The sequence below is a fragment of the Rousettus aegyptiacus genome, unplaced genomic scaffold, assembly GCF_014176215.1.
Source record: "Rousettus aegyptiacus isolate mRouAeg1 unplaced genomic scaffold, mRouAeg1.p scaffold_m13_p_1, whole genome shotgun sequence".
Taxonomy (NCBI): domain Eukaryota; kingdom Metazoa; phylum Chordata; class Mammalia; order Chiroptera; family Pteropodidae; genus Rousettus; species Rousettus aegyptiacus.
This window is the reverse complement of record NW_023416284.1, coordinates 118808625-118831764: the sequence shown is the minus strand read 5'-3', so window position 1 is coordinate 118831764 and position 23140 is coordinate 118808625. Positions and strand designations below refer to the sequence as shown.

Here is a 23140-nt window from a genome sequence, read left to right as displayed (position 1 = left end):
ATCCAGGACCCTCTGCATGTAAAGTAGACTTGCTAACCACTACACTATGGAGTCACTCATGAATTTTCATTACACTGTCAGTAATCATAATAAGCACAAATAATAACCTACCATTTGGGGAAGTGCTATCAAGGGGACAATGAGTCTGGCCAGCCATATAGAAGTAGCTGAAGTTTTAACATTAAGTTTGCATAACACCAGCATTATTACTTATTTAAACTTTTATTCATGAAAGGTATTGAAAATTATCTACTTTTCTAATGTAGACTCTTTAAAAGTGATATTCATAGGCACAAAAGTTTAGTTATATTTTTTCTACTACAGTATATTACTGCATTAAAATAATAGCCCCTAAAATAATCTCACATACCATGAATGGTACAGGCAACCACATGTAGTGAAAACAAACTCTCCTATATAATTTTCAACCCAATTTCCTTTACTGTAAAAAACTGATGAATATATACTTGCATCAAATTCAAAAGCACAAACTGATGTTCAATTCCATGTCATGCTCGCTACTTTTTCAGTGCAGTACATCATTTAAACTTTAAAACAATTGAACAAAGGCAGCTGAGTTGATATATTGAAACCAAAATATTCATTGCCTCAGTCTCATATTGGGAAATTAATAAGCTTTGGGGAAACTGTCATTTACACCAAATAAAAGTATATACAAAAGACAGGCTGACTAAAGGTTCCACTTGGATTCTATCTTCCGGAGTACAGTCTCTGTGGTTCCTATAGCTGATAAGAGTTGAAAGTTACCTTTCATTCTCCTCAGGAGTGATTACTATGCATGAAGGAGAAGGAAAGGGCACAATGTGGTTCAATATGACAACTCTACTACTTGCGTTCTATAGAAGAATCATTTTTTGAGCTCTTGATTTTAATTAGATCCATTCTCTCCACTAAATCGGTTTATTCCATTCTTTCTGAAATAGTTTTGGATTACCTGACTTTGTATCTACTGAGTGTTCAGAAAGGTTGAGTCCCTTAGACTTTATTAGTCCCTGACATCAGATGAAATTGTCATCAAAACTCAGAGAGCTAAGAGGACATACCAGTTCATAATGATTTAAATTACATTCCCATGAGTTCAAACTACCCAGACTTCACCTATTATTATAAAACTCTGTAATGTTCCTAGATGTTCATTTTATTATTTTTTCCCACAAGAACTAGAAATAAACTCTTCCTAGCATATAATTTCTTTCTGAAATATAGCGATTAACAACACTACATCAAACATTCACTTAATAAGGTTCACAATATTATAATAACAAATGATAGAAAAGAAATCATGAATTCTAACCACTTTGTCCTCCTTTGGGAAAGCATCCAAGGAAGCAGAGTAAAGAGAGAGGAAAAAGAGGATGAGAAAACAAAAATAAGGCATATATTAATAAGTAGATTTTTTAAAAAAACAATTGTCACTTAAAAGTGTTAAAACCACAGGTATATTGAAAAGTAAATGTTTACTCTTTCCCAAAAATAATCATTGTTTGACTTTTCACTGAAAATGCACATCTGTAGATCCTCTATATGTTAGATACAAAAGCTGGGCACTATAATTTCTAAAATTTTTAGAATTTGGATTATTAAATCTATACTTAAGCCATTCTTCAGAATGAAAGCTTAAATCACTACCATATTTAGTTTATTATTAAAATATATTAAAATGTATATAATTTATAAGAATAACTATCAAATTTGTTTAAATATAGTTACAAATTAGAAAAATCTAAAATGTTTGTAATAATTAAAAATGAGAGAGGAAATAATTAAACAAAAAGTTATAGAAATAGTTTAACCACAAGTGATTTTTTTTTGTAATATACAATTCACTATTTACAATGTCATAGGAAAAAACTTTACATAATTTTTTGTCCTACATTCGAGATGAAATATTCTAAGTTGTATTTTCTTTTATTTTGTTCTTTTGAATATTTTTTCCAAGATTGGATGGGTTGATTAAAGGCGGATGAACTACATTAGGCCAAGGTGATAGCTCCAAAGCATTACCTGCTAGCTCAATTTCCTTTAATCACCTCTCCTTTTTAAAACATGAGTTTGACCCTAATAATTTTAATATATCAACAGTTAACTATATTTACATTAGCTTGTCTTAGATTTATAATGAGAAGTTAAACACATTCAACCACTATGGGCATTCGGCCAGCATTAACACTTAGCCAATTTGTGCCCTCATGTTCACTGCCATCACTTTTTCAGATTGGACAGTAACCTTACCACAGGTTGTTAAATATTTTGAATATAATTTCCAGGTCTCATCTGTGAGAATTCTTTCCAAAGCAGTATATTTAAGAATACTAAAGAAGGGAAAATTAACAAATAGGTTTTGTACACTTTTTATGTGCCAGGCACTATCTTAACCCAAGGTGGTTCTAGAAAGGCTTTAAGGCAGCACATAAGGATTAATTAAAACAAATAACTTTTAGAAAGAGAACAGAAAATTTATATGCCCATAAGAATAAAACCTAAAGAAAAAAACAAATATGCATATTGTAAAGACCTAATTTTAATTGAATTCTCATAACAACCACACAGAGTAATTCTTACAATCTAGTTTCATAGGTTGAAAGCTGTAGTTCAGAGAAGTTAATAATCTTCCCAAGACCACAAAGATAATAGTAGGCTCACCTTAAAGTATAAAAATATACCTGTTTTACTGAATGTCTTAATTCCACTGGAAGAGATTTTTAGAATACCCTGCTTACAACACAAACATACTACCAAAGAATACAATGTTGATTGGGAGGTTCACTTTAATTTTAACTGTGATTTTCCAAGTTAGGAAGACATCAAGAATGCTTAAAGCATTCAGGTTATTTTTAAATATAATTTTATATCAAGTTAAATCCTATACTTGATTAGATAATATAGAAATTCTTCTACAAATGAAATTCTTTAGATATATGATAATCTGACTTTAAAATAAAAATATTTTATATTACAATGCAGACCTATATCAAAAAAAAACTTACCCAGACATCTCTATAAATAAATCCATTGTACTAACACTGGGGATATAGTAAAGTACAACATTAAAATGCGTTCAAAACTAAATATTTATTAAAATCAATCTAGTGTTTCATAAATTATAATATTGAGTCCTTTATATTAGTATCTTACTGCCTCAAAAAATTGATTTAAAGCACTGTTATAATGAAAGAGTAGCCCTTATTTAAGCCAACTAAGGAAACTGCATCAAGTGAGACTGCATGTCATAGAGAAGGAAATAAGTGCAAAAAACCCTACATAAAAATAAAAGTCTTTTAACATACTGTTTAAATATCTGAATAATTTCTATGAAACAAACAGCACTATGTTTACTTAACATGATCATAAATATGAAATTACTCTTATAGAAGGTAATCATTGTTTTATATATTATTATTTTAGGTTAAATTTAATGCCACACAGTTTACCTTGCATTTTACCTTTATTCAATCTGAAACAAATGTCACAGAAACTAGATTTTGTTTTGTTTTTTACAGGAATTGACCATAATTTTTGAGAGTTTTACAACTCATGTTTCTAAATCTACATTACTACATTCTTCCAAAAATAAATTTACTCCTACAAGTAATCTGTTGGTTTTGAATGGGAATCATTTATTAAGATACACACATAAAGAAAGTATCTTTTTATGAATTCTTATTATCACTACTTCACTATTACGAACTTTAAGAAAAACAAAAATCCAAAATGGGGCAGGGGCATATTGATGTTACATTTATGCACATGTCTGCTTTCTAATCCATTTATGTTGTTTCTTCTTGGGAAGCATACAGGTTTATACCCACATTCAGAATTTCTCTCAAGCTCAGGGAATACTCACGTTGTTCGATCGCAGAGACACGCGGCCTCCACAGCGGGCACAGAATTTGGTACGGCAGTAGGAGCAGAGATGGCCGCACCCATCGGCAAACTTCGTTTTATGACAGATTCCACAAGTCGGAGCATCATCTTTATGCTCACCCTGGTAACGCCGCGCTTCTTCCCCTATTTTCCTCACTTGTTCCTTATAGCTTTCAAACTGTTGATGCAATCTCCTGGCAAAAGAGAAAATGGTAACAAACTAAGTAAATGATGGAAGACCAGATTTTTTTCCTAACAGAAGTATAGCTACTTGAACTAAGGCAAAACATACAAATCAACTTCCCCACAAATCTCAAGGTAAGAAAGTGTATTAGCATGTATTCTATTAGTCCCAGTTTTTCTTACTAGCACTGAACCATATATAAGAAGAGTCTGTATAATCACTGTTCTCAATAGCAAAAATCCTATATCTATTGCACAGTTCTGCTTCTTTTAGACAGTTGGCTTTCCAAATATTTCAACTGGGACTCAACACATTATGCTCATTGGTATGTATAAGTGAAGCAAAAGTTATGCAAAATACTTAGCCTAACTACAAAGGATGTATTCTGATATTTTCTAGCTTATTCTAAGTTTAATATTGATGACTATTTCTCAAAAGTTTGTCTTAGTACATTAATTCTGTGACCCATTATTTAAGCATGGAAGTAGATTTCATTGCTGGACAATCTGTCTTCCATAAGCACCTTCCTTTCACCCCCATTCCTAAACACGATATACTTTTGCATCAAATATTTCATACAATATACAGAATGTTCCCTTACACATTATATTTGAGTTCGCTAGTTCTTCTGAATCACATTAAAAGTTCTAAATCACACCTTGCAAACATTCAGATTTTTACATACCTCACTTTTGCTTGATCTTTACCATGTTGTATGTATGAGGGCTGCTACTATTTTTTATTGATAACTACTAGTGGTGGGACAACCAAACTCATTGAGACAAACCATTTCCCATATGAATATTCACATTGAATATGATTCAAATCTCTTCCCCTCCTCTAGTCCAAATCCCTCAATCTTAAATTGCTGCAAATAGAAACCTTTTGCTAATCTGTATGGAACATTAGGACATCCAGTTAATGTCCAGTGAAAAGATGCCTTAGTTTTGTTAATGAGAACTGAGAGCGGTCCTAGGCCAGCCAATAGTCAGTCATTGGCTATTACAACAGAAGGGGAACTCCTGGGAAGTGGCTAATTAAACGTATCTGTGTATTTGAACTAGTTTGCTGGATGTGGGTATTGCCTAGAACAAAGTACACACATGCTATTGTTAATTCGGGCAGTAAATTGGATCTCCATATCTAAGATAACTGTTGGGAACTGGTACTCCCTGGGAATAGAATCAAATACTAGGATTTCTTATCTTCCTTTTAACATCAACAGCTTTTAAACAAAACTGTAATGATTACTTTTCAAATTCTGAAATCCCTTTTCTGTTCTCCTAGTTGATTAACATAATTATACCTACTTATACTAGCACATAAAGTAGTTTGGAATCTGAAATCCTTTCCAATTTAAAGCCCAGCTAATTTCAGTTCATAGGATATAGTGATATTTTATTTAACAAATGCAAGGTTTAATTTATTAATTGATTATTTGAGTAAATAAATTAATTGATTTAATTGATTAATTTATTGAAGTTACTTGATATATTAAATTTCTTGTAGTTTAAATACCACTTTAACCTAGGTCTAAGTTGATAGAAAAGAACTGTTAACAATTATTTCAAAAGTAACCATATAAAATATCACTGGAAATCTTAAAGCTTTTATCAAGGAAAATAATTATTAAAGAGTGGGAGTAAGGAAATATTTCAAATCAAAAAAAAAAAAACAGAAATAAGCTCTAAGCATAGAGAGAGTCCATTAATAAATATTTATTGTGAGAACCACCAAATCAAATCTACTTAAATAAATATAAATGAGGAGAAAGCTAGGCTAAACTTATGCTTTAATATAGAACGTGATGTAGAATTAGTGTTGGCAAACTTTATGGTTAAGAGACTAGATTGTAAATATTTTAGAATTTTCAATCCATATAATCTCTGTTGCAACTACTCAACTTTACTGTTGTAGCATGAATGTAGCATAGATAATACGTATAATAATAAGCATGGCTATGTTCCAATAAAACTATTACCAAAACATTTGGCAAGCCAGATTTGGTCTGTGGGCCAGTGTGACAACTCCTGATTCAGTATTCACTTTATACTAAGATATAATGATTTGAAAATCAAAGTTTCTGTTTTCTGAAATTCAAACAGGAGGGACTTTTATCCATCCTTATAGGGCCTAATCAAAAGGGCATCTATTTCAGAAAATCTTTCATACAATCTATATGTGCAGGATACTGATCACTGAGATGGAGCTTCACTCTACTGTAATCTCACAGCATTTCATTTGTTCATTCACAAGGTACTTTGTTTTATTTTGTTTTGTTTTTGACCACATACCATTACTGTTTCTGTAAATGACAATTTTCTTCTACCAAACTATAAATTGAAGTGGAAATGCAGTTTAGCAAGATAGTGAAGACATATACCTCCTTAAAAGCAGCAAATACATATTTGCTGAGTGGAGAAGTCCTATATATTCAAATATTTTTTCTTATTCCATTTTAAGGAAAAAAAAATCAATTTACAAATGAGTTCATACTAAGAACTAAATATCCTAAAAAATTCTACTGCTACAATATGCTGGAAAAAAATATTTAAAAGGATAACTTTTAATTCATGCTTCAGCTGAGGAGAAAGTATAGAGATCCTCAAAGGAGAAAAATAAAATAGGGGCAATGATTTAGAGACATAACAGAGCTCTAAAGTTAACAACTGTCCTTGGGACATGTCCTGAGGCTCTGTGACCGAGAACATGTTTTAACTTTTGTATAAGTGACTAAAAATAAAATTTTAGTTGGGTAGCTACCAAAAGTAGATGAAATAGAGTGTATACTATCCAAACCAGTTGAGGTAAAAACATAGAATGAAAAAAATTAATCCAAAAAGACAAGAATTGAAACAAACAAACAAATAAACATATATAGACAGTGTAGGACAATTAGAAACTATGACAGGCGGTGGTAGAAGCAATCCAACACATCAGGAATCTAACACAACACAGTAAGTGTAATGGACTACAGCACCATTGAAAGACAGAGTTCATCAGGTCAGATTTTGAAGATCCAGTTAAATGAGGTTTAGAGACAGCTAAACAATAAAGACACAGAATATTCCAGGGAAATATTAATAACAATAACATATTGGTATAATATTCACAGCAAAAAAAAAACATTACCAAAGATAAAAAGGATAACTGAATATTAAAAAAATATTCATTTCATGTTGTACATGAAAATTCTAAACTTGATTGCATGTAATAACAATAAAGCCAAAAGTTCGATGAAACTACTAGGACAGAGAAATCCATCTTCATTAGGATAGCTTTACATACCTCTCTCTGTAATTGACAGACCAGACAGATCAAAAATAATGATAGAGGAATTATATATGTATATATCTGTCCAACAGACTAATCGATGGGAAAATATACAACTTTTTTCATGCAGATATGTAATTTTTCCAACTCTAGGCATCAAAAGTACTGGAAATGTTTTATTTCTTAAGCTGAATGGTGGGTGCATGATGAATCTTTTATTCATATTCTTTATATTTTACATATGTGTTACATAAAATCTTTTTAAATATGAAATATTTCATATTAAAGAGAGGAAAAAATAGTTCTATCTCATCAAATATCATTGAAAAACAAATGAGTGCCATAAAAATTAAAATGAATATTTAACAGTATTAAGATATATAATAGAACTGACCAATTATACCACCTAATTAATTTTAAGAAGATATGCATGTTTAGCCACATAATAACTGTATGAAATAGGATAGTTTTATTATTTTCACTTTATTGATGAGGAAACTACTTTTGTCTTGGGCTTTGCTTTTACTTCCTACCTGAATATATCATTCTAAATTCACATACTTCAAACTTTACATTGAGCTCATATAAAGTATGACAATAAATATGGATTCAACTTGGAAATAAAAGTGTTTCTGGACTCAGGAAAGCATTAACTACCAGGCAATATCAATTTTTGATCATAGCTAACTGATGGTACATGAAAAAAAGCTGACCACAAAAAAGCAAAAGCTATATAGATGAACTCATGCCTTGAAACTTCTATAGAGCAGCACCATTACTGCTGCTCAATACGGGCATACCTTACTTTATTGTGCTTTGCAGATATTGTGTTTTTTACAAATTGAAGGTTTCTGGCAATATTGCATGGAGCAAGTCTATCGGTGCCATTCTTCCAACAGTGTTTGCTCACTCTTTGTCATAGTTTGGCAATTCTTGCAATATTTCAAAACTTTTTCATCATTATTATGTTTCTTATGATAATCTGTGATCAGTGATCTTTGATATTACCAATATCATTGTTTTGGGGTACCAAGAACTGCGCCATTATAAAACAGTATACTTAATTGCTAAATTTTGAGTGTATTCTAACTCCTCCACTGACTGGCCAGACCCCCACCTCTCTCCCTCTCTTCAGGTCTTCCTATTCCCTGAAACACAACAATATTGAAATTTGGCCAATAATAACCCTACAACAGTATCTAAGTGTTCAAGTAAAAGAACAGTCACATATCTCTCTTTTTAAATCAAAAGCTAGAAGCTTAGTAAGGAAAGCATGTTGAAAACCAAACAGGCTAAAAGCAGAGCTTGTTTTGCCAAACTGCCAAGTTGTGAATGCAAAGAAAAAGTTCATGAAGGAAATTAAATGAGCTACTTCAGTGAGCACACGAATGATAAGAAAGCAAAACAGCATTACTGCTGATATAGAGAAAGTTTCGGTGGTTTGGACATAAGATCAAACCAGACATAATATTCTCTTAAAGCAAAGCCTAATCCAGAGCAAGGCCCTAATTCTGTCCAAGTCTATGAAGTCTGAGAGAGTGAAGAAGCTACAGAAGAAATGTTTGAAGCTAGCAGAGGTTGGTTCATGAGGTTTAAGGAAAGAAGCCGTTTCCATAACAGAAGTACAAGGAGAAGCAGCAAGTGCTGATGTGGAAGCTGCAGAAAGTTATCCAGAAGATTTAGCTCTAATAATTAATGAAGATGGCTACACTAAAAACAGATTTCTAGTATAGATGAAACAGCCTTATATTAAAAAAAGATGCCATCTAGGACTTTTATAGCTAGAGAGAAGTCAATGCTTAGCTTCAAAGCTTCAAAGGACAGGCTGACTTTCTCATTAGGGTCTAACACAGCTGGTGACTTTTATATGGAAGCCAATGCTCATTTACCATTCTGAAAATCCTAGGGCCCTTAAGAATTATGCTAAATCTACTCGCCTATGATCTACAAATGTAAAAAAAAAAAAAAAAAAAAAAAAAAGCCTGATGACAGCACATCTGTTTCCAACAAGGTTTATTGAATATTTTGAGACCTACTATCCAGAAAAAAAGATTCCTTTCAAACTAGCAATGCTTAATAACAATGCAACTGGTTACCCAAGGGCTCTGATGGAGACATACAATGAGATTGATGTTGTTTTCATGCCTGCTAACACAACATCCATTCTGAAGACCATGGATCATGGAGTAATTTTGACTTTCAAGTTTTATTATTTAAGAAATACATTTTGTAAGGCTAAAGCTGCCACAGATAGTAATTCCTCTGATGGATCTGGGCAAAGTGAATTGAAAACCCTCTGGTAAAGATTCAGAAGTCTAGATGCCACCAAAAATATTCATGATTCATGGAAGAGGTCAACAGAGTACGGTAGAAGGTGATTCTAACCCTCCTCGATGATTTTGAAGGGTTCAAGATCTCTGTGGATGAAATAACTGCAGACGTGGTAAAAATAGCAAGAGAATTAGAATTAGAAGTGGAGTGTGATATGTGACTGAATTGCTACAATCTCATGATAATATTTAAATAGATGAGGAGTTGCTTATTATATAGATGAGCAAAGAAAATGGTTTCTTGAGATGGAATCTACTCTTGGTGAAGATGCCGTGAAGACTGTTAAAATGACAATAAAGGATTTAGAATATTACATAAACTTAGTTGTTAAAATAGTGGCAGGGTCTGAGAGGATGGACTCCAACTTTAAGAGAAGTTCTACTGTGGATAATATGCTATCAGATAGCATCACATGTTTCACAGAAATTGTTGTGAAAGGAAGAGTCAATCACTGTGGCAAACTTCACTGTTGTCTTATTTTAAGAAACTGACACAGCCACCCAGCCCTCAACACCCACCACTCTATCGTCAGCAGCCATCAAAGAAGAAGCAAGACCCTCCATCAGCAAAGGATCAATTCTTACTGAAGGACTCAAATGATAGTTAGCATTTTTTTAATTTAATCAATAGAGTACTTTTAAATTAAGGTATGTTCATTGTTTTTTTTTAGACATAATGCTGTTGCACATTTAATAGACTATGGTATAGTGTAAATGTAACTTTTATATGCACCGGGAAACTAAAAAATTTGTGTGGCTGGCTCTATTGCAATATTCACTTTATTATGGTGATCTGAAATGGAAACTGCAATACCTCTGAGGTTGCCCAAAATAACTTCCATTAATTTTCAGTTTCTTTATAGTACTTATTCCCATTTCTCTTTTCTCAAATTGGCTTCAAACTACTGTGTCCTCCTGAAAGACTCAAAATATTATTTCGATGATTTGTGAAGTCAGTGTTGTTTTTCTAAATGCTGATGCATCTCATACTGTGGGGTATCCTTGGCTATGATAGGTGAGCAAGCAGCAATAGTTCCTTCTTCAATAGGTCACAGAGAGTTGGTATGATGAAGCTTCCAGATTGAGGTGTAGAGCTGAGGTCTCTAGATTCTCATTCTCTCCATGAAACATCTTTAGAGAGGAGTACTCTTTCAGTCTCACCAAAAGTAGGAGAAAAATCCAGGCCACAGGGTAGTTCCCAAGGATGAGAGCCACCAGGGGACAGTGTTCTTCTCCTAGGGGCATGTTCCTAAGTGGACTGGGATAGCTTTTTATCAAGTGCTTTACTGCATAGCTCATGAGGCCATTCACAAAGGTATTACTCCAAGCTACCAGGTCCACTTTATGCTAGTTCTGGGTGGCTTCCACCCATCTATACCCTCCTCTCACATCTATTCAAAATTCTTTCTTAGTTTTGGCAATAGACCACATTTATACTACTGGTTTGGACATCCCAAAGGGGAGTAGAATAGAGAAGAAAGATTACGTTGTTTCCCAAGCCAAATCTCTCTTACATCTTCACATATCATTCTTCATGTGCTTCTTCCTCTAGTTACAGATAGGACTCGCTTACTCTGCACTGAAAGAAAAGTCCAACTAAAGTCCCTGTCAGCCTCTCCAACTCATTTCCTAATGTGCTCTGTATTTTTAGCAACGGACATTATAAAAGGAAAGAAAAAAAGAAGGAAGGCAGGGAGGGAGAGAAGAACCACATTCATTATCCCTACTTCCTCAAAATCTACCTACTTTGTAACCTTCTGCAATGCTCTACTAAACTGTCTCTTAAAATCTATCCCTAATGCCCTTTTTCAATCTGTATTCCCCTTACATTACTCTGATACCTTGTACTGTCAGATGCTGTCCTCACAATATAATATGTCCTTGGAATCAGGATACTCGTACTGAAACCATAAACAGCATATTTATATTTTGTATCTGATGCTTTAATGCTTTAATCCATATCAAATATATGACAGTGTTCTATTATGAATAATAAATGGAAATACATATTTTATTATATGGTATTACAGTAAATGCAGGACTGCAAATGTAACGTCTTTTTGTGAAATTTATTTGTACATTTCAATTTTTAAAATTAACAATATATTATTATTGATTAGCTAGGTCGAAAAAAATCTATGATCACAAATTGCAGATTTAAATTATCTACATAGAAAATGGAGAGTGTTATAAAATATGCAATGCTATCAAAAGAAAATCATTGATGTAGAAATCTCGTTTTTCTCCCTAGATGTTTTCCATTGTTTCAATTTTCAATAATCATTGCATAATTTTAATATCTGTGCACTCAATTCAAGAAACTCCAAGACTCTGTTGTAAACAAGTTGTTTGGGTGAAAAATGGCACAGCTGAAGGAGATTAAAATGAATGCCTAAAAAGTTAAGCAGCATTCTTTAAATGCCCACAAAACGAAATATCATCCTATAAATGCAAAATCAATAATTTAAACAGGAAATGGTTAATGACATGTTTACAAATTAATAAGTATTTGTTGATCACTTGCTATAAAATAAAGCACACAGAAAGATGCTAATGTGGAACTCAGTGAAATCTTGTATTTAGCATAGCACCACCTCACCTATTTCTACTTTGTGTTTCTCCTTTCTCTGTCCCCAAAGTGTTCAGAAGCTAAAAGAAGACAATTCTACTCTTCTTTCTGGCTACCTCTGCAAAGTCTAAGCTAGATTTTACTGCAGGAGGAGGAGATGGGGGCTAGTATTTTGAAGTTTCAAAAGCTTAAGTAGCAGGTCCTGAAGGAAAGTGAGGGCTTTCCCCAAGATAAAGAGAGGGGCAGAGACCCAAGTAGTTTGTATGTGACAACTTCAAATGGAGAATTTCTCTGGACTGTGTATACAATGGTGAGAAAGCATAGGTACTGAGAACAATAAACATGGCCAGGGTTTTCCTTCCCATCCTCAGCAGAAAACACATAGAACAGAGTACCAGCAAGGGCCCAAGGAGTTTATGACATGGAGATTAAAGCCAGGAGAGTTCTTCTGAGGATGCTGTGTTGATTAAGAGCTTCCAAAAGACCTGGACAACGTCCAGGAGAGAACCCTGACAATAACTGAAACAAATATTTTGCTAGCCTGATAGATTGGAGGCTTACTTTTAAAAATTTTGACATCACATTCTATTGTCGAAAATTTTGCACTAACCTCAACAATAAAGCACAGTTCTTGACTCCAAGGAACGCAAAGTTTACTCAGAAAGTAAGCTGTATGTAAACATAAGTTAGTAATGTATGGCAAGTGACAAAGAATGAAAGTTGTTCAGTAGAGGGTAATAATTCTGGGTGAAATGATCAGGCAGATGTCTTTGGCTAAGCTGGTCAAAAACAGCTTCCTAGATAATTCTGAACTTGGACTTTTCTCTGAGATAATAAAAACATGGCACGTGTAATAGTAATTTAGTAATAGAAGTACTAAAGCAAATAAATGGAAAAACATGCTAAGATAATAATAAAATAATTGTGAATGCTCCCAAACTGCTCAGAAATGTAGATGAAATCAAATTACCTGTGCATATCAGCAAATAAACATCCAGTTTACATGTTCTGACAAATGTCAGCCCAATAATCATACATAAATGACTGTGAAGTGAAAACATATATATAGTTAAAAATGGTTTCTTGGGCCCAAAACACAGTTGTCCCCTTTTTATTGTCTCTTTGATTCTCCTCTGTAACAGAGACAATAAATTCCCCTACATTTCAGTGATGACTAATTGTTTTAACGATAATTGGAAATAATGGTCCCTTATATCAGAGTTGAGTTGAAAATAATAAACATCACAGTCTTTTAAGCAAAAAAGATTAAATAAAGGAATTCAGTGCTACAAAATTGTTGGAAGGGGGCTAAGAGCATACTCTTGGGTCCATCTCCAGGAGTGATACCCACCCCTACCCCTCAAAAAAAGTACAAAACCAGCTTCTCAAAGTTCATCAATCAGGAAGCTGAAGAATCAGTCCAAACAGACGGTGCTAGTATTTTACTACATCAAGTGAGGTATTCTGATCCGGGAACTACGACCAGAGACACATGAAGCCCACCAGAGAGACGAGAAAAATGGAAAAAACAGTGTGCTGCTGTGACCCTCCATTTAATTCAGTTTCAAGTCTCATGGAAGTACATCTGACTGCTGGTACCTAAATAAAAAGAGGGATTCTAGCTGTAAAAGAGTCCATGAAATTTAGGTTTTAGATTTCTGTTTATTTATCTATATTATATATATATATATATATATATATATAATTCCTTCATTCCTAGAAGGAGTCTGGAACAGATGTTGTGAGAGTCAGTTTTCCACTTTTGCTACAACCCTCTGATTTATGTCAAATTTCTTAGTTCTTTAATTTCTTAATTCTACTAGACCTGAGGTGACCAATGTCTGAGTCTAGAACTCCTCAGTCACATATTCTCTCTCTGAGGAGAGCCCTGCAGTAAGGTTAAATTTGAAAATAAAGGCATTGTTTCATATGTCCTTCACTTCCCTTGATTAAAAAAATAATCTTCATCATAAAACTAAATTTTAATCATAAATGAAAAAATTTTGGTACTGCCTGTTAAGAAAACATGCTGAAAAAATTTTAAATATGATGTTTCATATTTTAATCTGATATCCACCAATGTTTAAAATTTAAAATTTAATAAATCACAGACATGTACATATTACTATTTTTAGGTTTTAAAAATGATCGTAGTAAGATTTAGGAGAGAGGAAGGGATGAATACATGGAACGTTGAGGATTTTTAGGACAGTGAAACGACTCTGTATGATATTATAATGGTGGATACATGTCATTATACATTTATCCAAACCCACAGAATGCACAACACTAAAAGTGAACCCTAAAATAAACTGTGGACTTTGGATGATAATGATGTGTCAGTGTAGGTTAACCAGTTCTAACAAATGTACCACTCTGGTGGGAGGTGTTGATAATGAGAAAAGCTATGCATGTGTGGGGATAAGGGATAAATGGAAAATCTCTGTATCTTCCTCACAATTTTGCTGTGAAGCTAAAACTGTTCCAAAAAATAAACTATATTAAAAAAAAGTTTACCCTCAAAAAGTTATATGTATTATATATAGAATGCATACATATTCTAAACATCCCAGTAATATATATATTTATCACAGATATTATTGAGTAATTTTTAAAAAATTACTACAGTTAAAAAATTATTTTTCACTTTGTTTCTAAAACTATAGATTTTTAAAAGTATACTTTTTACTTATAGCAAATGTCCAGTAGATGGCACTAAAGGTTTTTATTTTTATATTTAATGCTTTCATAGTTATTTAAACTATTTTTCTTTAAAACATCTAGTGTGTTAAAGAAAATTAGTACAATCAATAGGGGGTATAACTTATCAGAAAAAAATGTATTTTCAGAGATGGCTGGAAAAGAACACAAGAGAAATTTATAAAGTGCTGTAATTTCTGCTCTTTTGTGGAGGACCCTTATTCTAAATACCTTTTAAAAAATTACATATTAAGGGTTTTGTTGTATATTTTTCTTTCTTTCTTTTTTCATCCTCCATTTAGCACTGTTAAAAATGTAGTTCATCCAATCAGCATCCCACAGTGTTCTGAAAGCACTGAGAGATGACACTTAGGGAAAATAAGAGCATAACTGATGATTAGCTATTAGTGTTTTAAAGCCTGTTACTTCAGTCAAGCATTTATTTTTAATTCTGTTTTCAATTTACCATAGGAGGCCACTCTTGAGTAAGCATTAAATGAAGACATCTCAGAACACAGAGGCCCATAAGCATACATTTAATATTTTGTTCCACTTTATCTCCCAAGAAACACCTTCTCTGTGCTCCTAATGTTGGAGGCTTGTGTAGAAGCTGTGTCTTAGGTCCTAGAAATACCATCTCTAGATTACGGAGCAATATCACTGCTTCCTAATATTTGAGACATATCAGATGTTTAAAACTGAAAATCTGGCCCGAGAGGGAGTTATTTTAATACTCTGACATACAGGTTATCTCATTCACAGCACAGTTCAAGAGAAGGAAATCAAGTGAAAGGAAGAGGAACAATAAAGTAGTATATTAACTAAGAATGAAATTGTAGAAAGGAGAGAAGTTAATTTTTTAATAATTTAACAGGTAATGTGGGCATCATATGTATGATAAATATGTAATTCATTAATATTAAATAGGTCTAACTACATTCCATCCAAACTTTTCCAAAATGTGCCATTTGATCCTTCCAATTTACCTAATACAGAAAGGGCAAACTCCATGTGTTGACAATGTAGAAGTAGGCAGTGTCTGCACAGATGATCAAGCCAGGGCTCAGTAATCAGTTCATGCCTGCATCTTCTGGAATGCACAACACACTCTAACCCCCACTTTGCTGTATTCGTGACTATTTTCACCAGACCAGTTATATTTTATTACTATAGGAAGAGAAAAAAAAATTAACCAACTTCACTCTACGAAAAGAAACTTTTTGGATGGGATTAAATATAATAGTTTAGGCACAAGTCTGAGGCTGGCCTACTCAGGATCGGATTTAGTTCTATTTCTTAGCTTCAAGGCCACAAAGAAATTATTTAACCTTTCTATTTCTCAGTTTCCTCATTTAGGAACTGGCGTTAACAGCAGCTTCTTAGGATCATTGGGAGGGTTAACTGAGATAATCAATGTAAAGTGCTTAGCACAGTGTCTAGCACATGGTTAAGAGCTCAATAAATGTGAGCTATTATTCTTATTATACATTGACATAGATAATATATGAGGGAAGAAAGTACTTTGCTTTTAAGTCTCTGAGTACACTCAGTTGATAACTTTGGGAAGGAGCTATAATTGGCAGGATTTCCTGGCATATAGGTATCAGTATGAGTGACTTAGATCAGCTATCGATACACTATTATAAAGGGGCAAAAAGGTCATCTTATAAAATGAAAGTCAGAAAGAAAGGTGAGCCCACCAGTATAATTCATTTTGTAAAATCTAGGATACAATGACTTGAAGGTGACATATGTAATTTTGTCTGAAAATTTGTCAGCATTTTTTTTACAGTGGTTGTTAATTCGCATAAACAGGAGAAAAGAAAGCAGATTCTAAAATCTGAATTTTAAAAAAGGGGATTATTAAGTTATTTTAAACTGAAAAATGTAATTCCCCAATTCATAAGTATTCCCAATGCTCTGAAACAGTGGGTGAATGAAAGATGTATAGGAAATTTCTTAACATGCAAAAGTTTGTTTTTCCTTCCACTTTTAATGTCTGATAAATTTATGCACATTGAATGTACCTTCTTTTAGTGAGTTAATCAAAATTTACTGCTTATTCTTTTGAATGAAAAAATATTATCTAGGATGTGGTGACTAAGGTGGCTTTCATTGTAACTTGAACGAAGAATCATTACCTTACATTTGTAATATTTGATCAGAACAATTTCTTTAGAATGTTAATGGTCCCAGAAAGCTCTGTGAACTTCTTTGTCTCCCAGAAATCACGGAGCCATAGGGAGTAAATGAGATGTTCAATGTCCCCTAACTTTCAGACACCTAATGAGTCTGTCTCCATGGATAAGTTCTTCTGTTGGTCAAGCTTAGTGTTTACCCATTTAAGTTAACAGGTTCTCTATTAGTCCTTCTGCAATGCTTCTGTAGTATCTAGGTTCCATATCACCTATTTATCTCTAGACAGGGGGTAATGAAGATATGTCAGTCCTACTTTGGATGTACTTGGGTAATACTTTAGCTGCTTCTTGTCTTCAGAAAGTGACTGTACCATGTTTCTTTAGTTTTGGATTCAACCCACATGTGCACCAGTACTTGAGACAATAGCAGAGCCCAGGGGTTCTAGGGTCTAATTTCCTGGGTTAAAATGTTTCCTGGCCTATTCCTTTTACTGACTTTGTGTCCTAGAAAGTTATTTAACATTCTAAGAACCCTATTCTTCATCTGTAAAATGGAGGTGATAATGCTCTACCTCTTACGGGGTTGTTGATTTGTGAATTAAAATAGCTAATATATGTAAAGCACTTAGGGAGGTATTAGACAATTAGTAAGTACTCTGTAAAATATTAGCTATTTTTATAATGTACAAAGAAAGTAGTGAACACAATCAGATAAGGTGTCCGTGTTCTGTGACATCTAACATTATATAATAGATTGCAATATGTAAGTAGGATCTAGAAGCATGAAATAAAGTGTTTAGGCTGAGTTCAGATTTTTAAAAGCAGCACCAGCAAATATCTTATTTTTAATTGAATATAAGAAATTTATTCCAAAAAGGCTTCCTCTTTTTCACTTTTTAAAAGCAGAGAAATACAAGCTTCCTGGATCTTACTTTCATAGTATACTGAATTAGTCAGCCATCATTAGGTACAGTATTTCTAAGCCATTCTGGAGTGCATTTCAAGACAAGTGACAAGATGTAATTTCCTTCCCATTATATTTGCTAATGGTGACATCTGTTTTCATCCTTTAATTAAAACACATCATTAATATGCATTTAAGACTGAACTATCATCTAAATAGTATAACAGGTGTTGTAAATAACTCAAGTTCTTTTACATCCATGAAAGGGAGATCATAAAGCAGATAATTCAAATGGTTTTGCAAATGTAGAAGCTACATTTCAAGAGATTATCGAAGAATTTTTAATTTATACAAATGTATATGTACTCTACATCTCTCACATGTGATCAGAACCCTCACCACTACTTAATCAACTCCAGATTACCTCCTTTACCTTCACCAGCTACTGCTTGGGAATAATCAAGTCTATTTTTAAAACTTACCATCATGCTATATTTAATATTAAAAATACGTCGTAATCAACTTTCACTAATCACAGTGCACACAAAACTAGAAATAGTCCATTTTACATTTGATAATATTGCATTATGTATTAAAAAAAAAAAAAACTTTGAGCAATATGAAGGCACTCTAATTTGAACTACATTTAATTGAATAGACTATACCATAACCCTGGACAGAAAATCTAGCACTTTTTGTCACTGTAATGATCCCATCAAATTAAGTATGATGTAACTGTAGGTCAACAACCTGATCAATTTTGTACCAAATAGTCAGAAAGAGAAAACTTTGCTGTATTTCCTTTATGAGTAATACACTACTTTACACTTTTTTTCTGTTGTTATTTCTCTTGAGGATTTAATTAATCTCCTCTGATAGATTATCTTAACCTTAAAACCTGGGTGCCATCCTCTCTTACTCAGCTCAATAGCACCGCATCAAGCCCCATAGACTAGGTAATCAGTAAATACTGGAGTTTAATTTAAGTGAAAGCTATTCGATGGAGTGGCCCAGGAAAGACACTTTGTTGGTCCTAAAGAAAAATCTACTCCTCTCCTTTCTCTTTAAGTTTTATTGTCCTTTGCTCCTTTTAGGGTTAAACCTAGTAGCATAGTTGAAAATATTGTAGCTATGCAGAATAAAATTCATATTTTACCATAATCAGAGAATTTTGAATGCTAAATAATGTTGTTTTTACTACTGATTTTCCTGCCTCTTAAAGTATAAATGGGAAAGTCAGGGACAGCTTGACTGAGATGGTAAAACCTGAGTAAAGACTTGAAGGAGGAGAGGGAGCAAGTTATGAACAGCAGATGTAGCAGAGGGAACAGAAAGGGTGAAGGTCTGAGATGGGAGCCATTCAATTTAAGGAAAAGCCAGCCCGATGGTGTGGCTGGAGAGGACCTAGCAAAGGCAGAGGAGGGATGAGGGTGGGGTGACAACTTATGGAAGTCTCAGAGTTCAGGCTACTTTGGCTTTTACTCTAGGTGAACAGGAAGCCACTGGAACAGTCTGAATAGAGAGATCAGATGACTGGACTTATATTTGTGCAGGATCCCTGTGGTTCCCATGTTTGTGATAGGAGAGGGCAGGGATTGAAGTGGAGACATCAGTCAGGAGACTTTGCAAAAATCCAGGTAAGAGATAAGGAAAGTTTGGACCAGAGCACGGATGGTGGAGGTGGTGAGAAGCGCTCAGATGTCTCTTTCTTTTTATTTTGCTTCAAATCTTCCCAGAGTCTGTGTAGGTAGGCACATTTTTATTTTCATGAACATCGCATAGTTTTTATTTTTTAAAACTGATTCACGGGTTGCATTTTCTATTTCATGTTGTACATCTTTTCTCACCAAATCATACCAAATGAGGACTGTTCAGCTTTCTCAGGCTGAGTGACACCAATGAAAATTGTCCCTGAAGGGATCACCACATATTCAGAAGGAGATACAGAATTATAATACTATATTATCTCATGGTTAAATATACTCAGATTTAGGTCATGCTCTGTTGACATCAGGGATGAGATACCCATCTAGCACATATCCAACTTTTGAAATCTGACAATTATTGATTGACGCATCAAGGTAGACTTGAATTGATACATTAAGTCATTTTAAAATTAAAATAAAATTTCATTTATTTTATATATGTCCTATTACATGCAATGTGAACATGCAGTAATCTTGTGTATGGGAATCATATACTAATAGTGTTCCCTCGGCCTTTTTTCATTTCTTTTTGCTCTATTCCGAGCCCTTGATCATGACTTTTGTATCCATGGCACAAATGAAAGCAGAGGTTATATTAAATGGTTTTTAGAATGCAGGGTCTGTGAGGAAACAAAAAGAGCTCTAACTTTTAATTTTTTAAAAAATATAATTCTTGTTCGTTTTTGTTATAGAAACCATCTCCCCTTAGGTATTTATAGAAAGCTAAACTCTGGTGTTCTGATAAAGTTCATATCTTCAAACACATTAAATATTTTAGTGTGTAGTGTGTGTTTGTGTGTGTGTGTGCGTGTGTCTACGTATTAAACCTTGCTAGGTGATCCAGAATACTTCAGAGCAATGCTATAAATACAGCAGGAAGGAATAGAAAATACTTTTTTGAACACTCCCTTTCACCAGCTTGGCTTCTGTTTGCTTTGTATTGTTTTAGTTTTTTGATTTGATTCCCCTGAGTCTAGAAGAAGGCTTCTAATTGATAAAAGTCCTCAGTAAATAGGTAGTAGACAAACAAAAGGCCCTTTAGAGCAACCAGTCTCTACTCCTTATATAGGCACTAGAGAATCTAAACAAATGCTTTTGGCCTATCACATAAGGGAAGACAAGGTCTCAGATGGTGACAACATGGAAGTGACAGTGGCCTCTGCATAATGAGCTCTGAGATGGCAGCTGCAGCCCCTACCAGTTTTGTAAGGACAGGCATCCTTGCCAACATAACAAGAAAGACTTTCACAGTAAAAGGACAATCAGCTAGAGAGATGATACTAAGGAATGGGACTGGGAAGAAAGAGAGTAATAAAGAAGTCTCAGTGTGACCACAGGCAAAGAGAGAGGTAACATTTCATATTAATTACTCACATCTAAGACCTGGTGTGTACAGTATGTCTCCTGCCTAAAAATAATTTGAACAGCCTGGCTAGAAGCACTACTAATTTGTCTCTGCACACATCCTGCTGCTCCCCTTTCTATAGAATCTGTGTAAAAAGACATTTTAAAGGCTACTTTAAAAACTTCATTTCAGCTCCACCACATGGTCGTATTGCAGGCTTCATGTATAAATACTCTTGGTTTAAAGATACATGAGTGATAGTTTTTGAAAGATCCTTTTCAAAATCCAAAGGTTTCTGGGTTTTGTTTTAGCTTTGAATACGCTTATAGTAAATAGAAGCACACGGGCACGAGGCAAGTTGTTTCATAAATTCTAGAAAACTTTACTATTATCTAAGGTGAAGCCATCCTCTTCCTTTCACTTTGGAGTTAATGAAGTCCTGAATAAGTGTTTCATCATCCAAGGTCAGTATGTCCTGGGTATCTCGCCAGATAAAAGCTTGGTTTGAACAAAGGCTCTGTCAGTAAGGTGCTGAGTGATCATGAACAAGAGATTTAATCTGTCTGTGTTTTATTCTCCTCATCTGTATATTGAGGATAATTATCATTTCCTCTTAGGCTTATAGAGAAAATTACCTAGTGCAACATCTGACACAAATCTGACCCTCAGTAAATCTCATTTCTCTCTCATCACTTTTTTCCCTTTCAGAACAGTAGGGTTTGCTCCTTATTCTATGCTCCCACAGGAGAGGGTAGAAGAGTGTAACAGAAAGACCAATAAAGTAAGACTTACGGTTGAGTCCTCACCTACTCACACATGCCACTCCCACACTTGGAAACTTCACACACAGTCCTTAGCACTTCTGAGGATCAGGCTTCTTTATTTCTATAGGAGTCATAAACTTTGACCACTTAGAGTCATCATTCATTAATTCATAAATTCAACAAATGATTGAACATCTACTACATGCCAGGTGATATAAACACAAACATAACAGGAAACTTGCATTCAACTAAGGGACGCAGGTGTTGAAACACACTAACAAAAGGATATATAATATAGTATTATCAGGTAGGGCTATAGGCTATGATGACCAATAAAAAGTAGAGTCACTGGCAGGGCCAGGGCATGGTTCATAGTCAGGATGGTCAGGGGAGACTAAGTGGGGAGCAGAGTCCTAAGGGTGTGGAGAAATGCAGCTGCCTGATTGGGGAGGAAGTTTCCAGGCAGAGAGAGGAGAGGAGGGAGTGTAAAAGAAAGGCAGAAAAGAGCTTGAGTTGGAGCAGCCAGGCTAGAGAGCGGGGAGGGATTAGAGACAAGGTCATAGTCAAATGATGTCAAGAAGGCCTTCAGAGCCATTTAGGAGATTCTCAGTTTTTTTTCTAAGTTGAATGAGAGGTCACTGCATGATTTTGAGTGACAAGCTGATATGATGAGGCTGAGAATTGAAAGGATCCCTTTGTTTATTGTATGTCAAACAGACTATAAGCAAGGCGGTCCAGGAGAATAGCAAGCTACACGGTTCTCTGAGAATGTGCTTGTGGTGAGGGTGGTTAAGAAAAGTCAAATTGAGGATTTTTTTAAGGTCATCACATCAGTGTAAACTATCATTTTAGCTAGTCTGTGGGGTTTACTCTCTTTTTTTCTTTTCCTTCCTTCCTTCCTTCCTTCCTTCCTTCCTTCCTTCCTTCCTTCTTTATTTCTTTAAATTTTATATTTGTTTCAGGTATATAATACAATGATCAGGTATTTATATAATTTATAAAGTGATCCCACCTCCATCTTTAACCACTTACTAGCTCCGTAACATTAAGCAAATTCATCTCCTTAAGCTTTGAGTGTTAGGGGCTAAATGTTTGTGTCTTCTCCAAATTTCTATGTTGAAGCTTTACCCCACAATGTGATGGTATTTAGATTTGGGGCCTTTTGAGAGGTAATTAGGCTTACATGAGGTCATGAGGCTGGGGTTCTCATGGTGGGATTACTGTTCTCATAGGAAGAGTAAGAGAGATGAGAGCTTCTCACACTAACAGGTGAAGACACAGTGAAAGGCCACCATCTACAAGCCAGGGAGAGGGAGCTCTAGCACCTTGATCTTGGGCTCCA

The 23140-nt window shown here is 34.2% G+C and overlaps 1 protein-coding gene across 35 annotated transcripts in view; it reads right to left on the bottom strand.

The window, feature by feature from the left end:
* RIMS1 (regulating synaptic membrane exocytosis 1) overlaps window positions 1-23140 on the bottom strand; it is a 414008-nt gene that overhangs the window by 225575 nt on the left and 165293 nt on the right. For 33 of the 35 annotated variants that reach the window (XM_036219329.1, XM_036219333.1, XM_036219350.1 and 30 more), the window contains 2 exons: window positions 3866-4079; window positions 1316-1327 (listed from right to left, as the gene is read on the bottom strand). In XM_036219329.1, the coding sequence (XP_036075222.1) occupies window positions 1316-1327; window positions 3866-4079 (226 nt within the window). The remainder of the gene's footprint in view (window positions 1-1315; window positions 1328-3865; window positions 4080-23140) is intronic. The other 2 variants (XM_036219217.1, XM_036219224.1) reach the window with 2 other exon arrangements.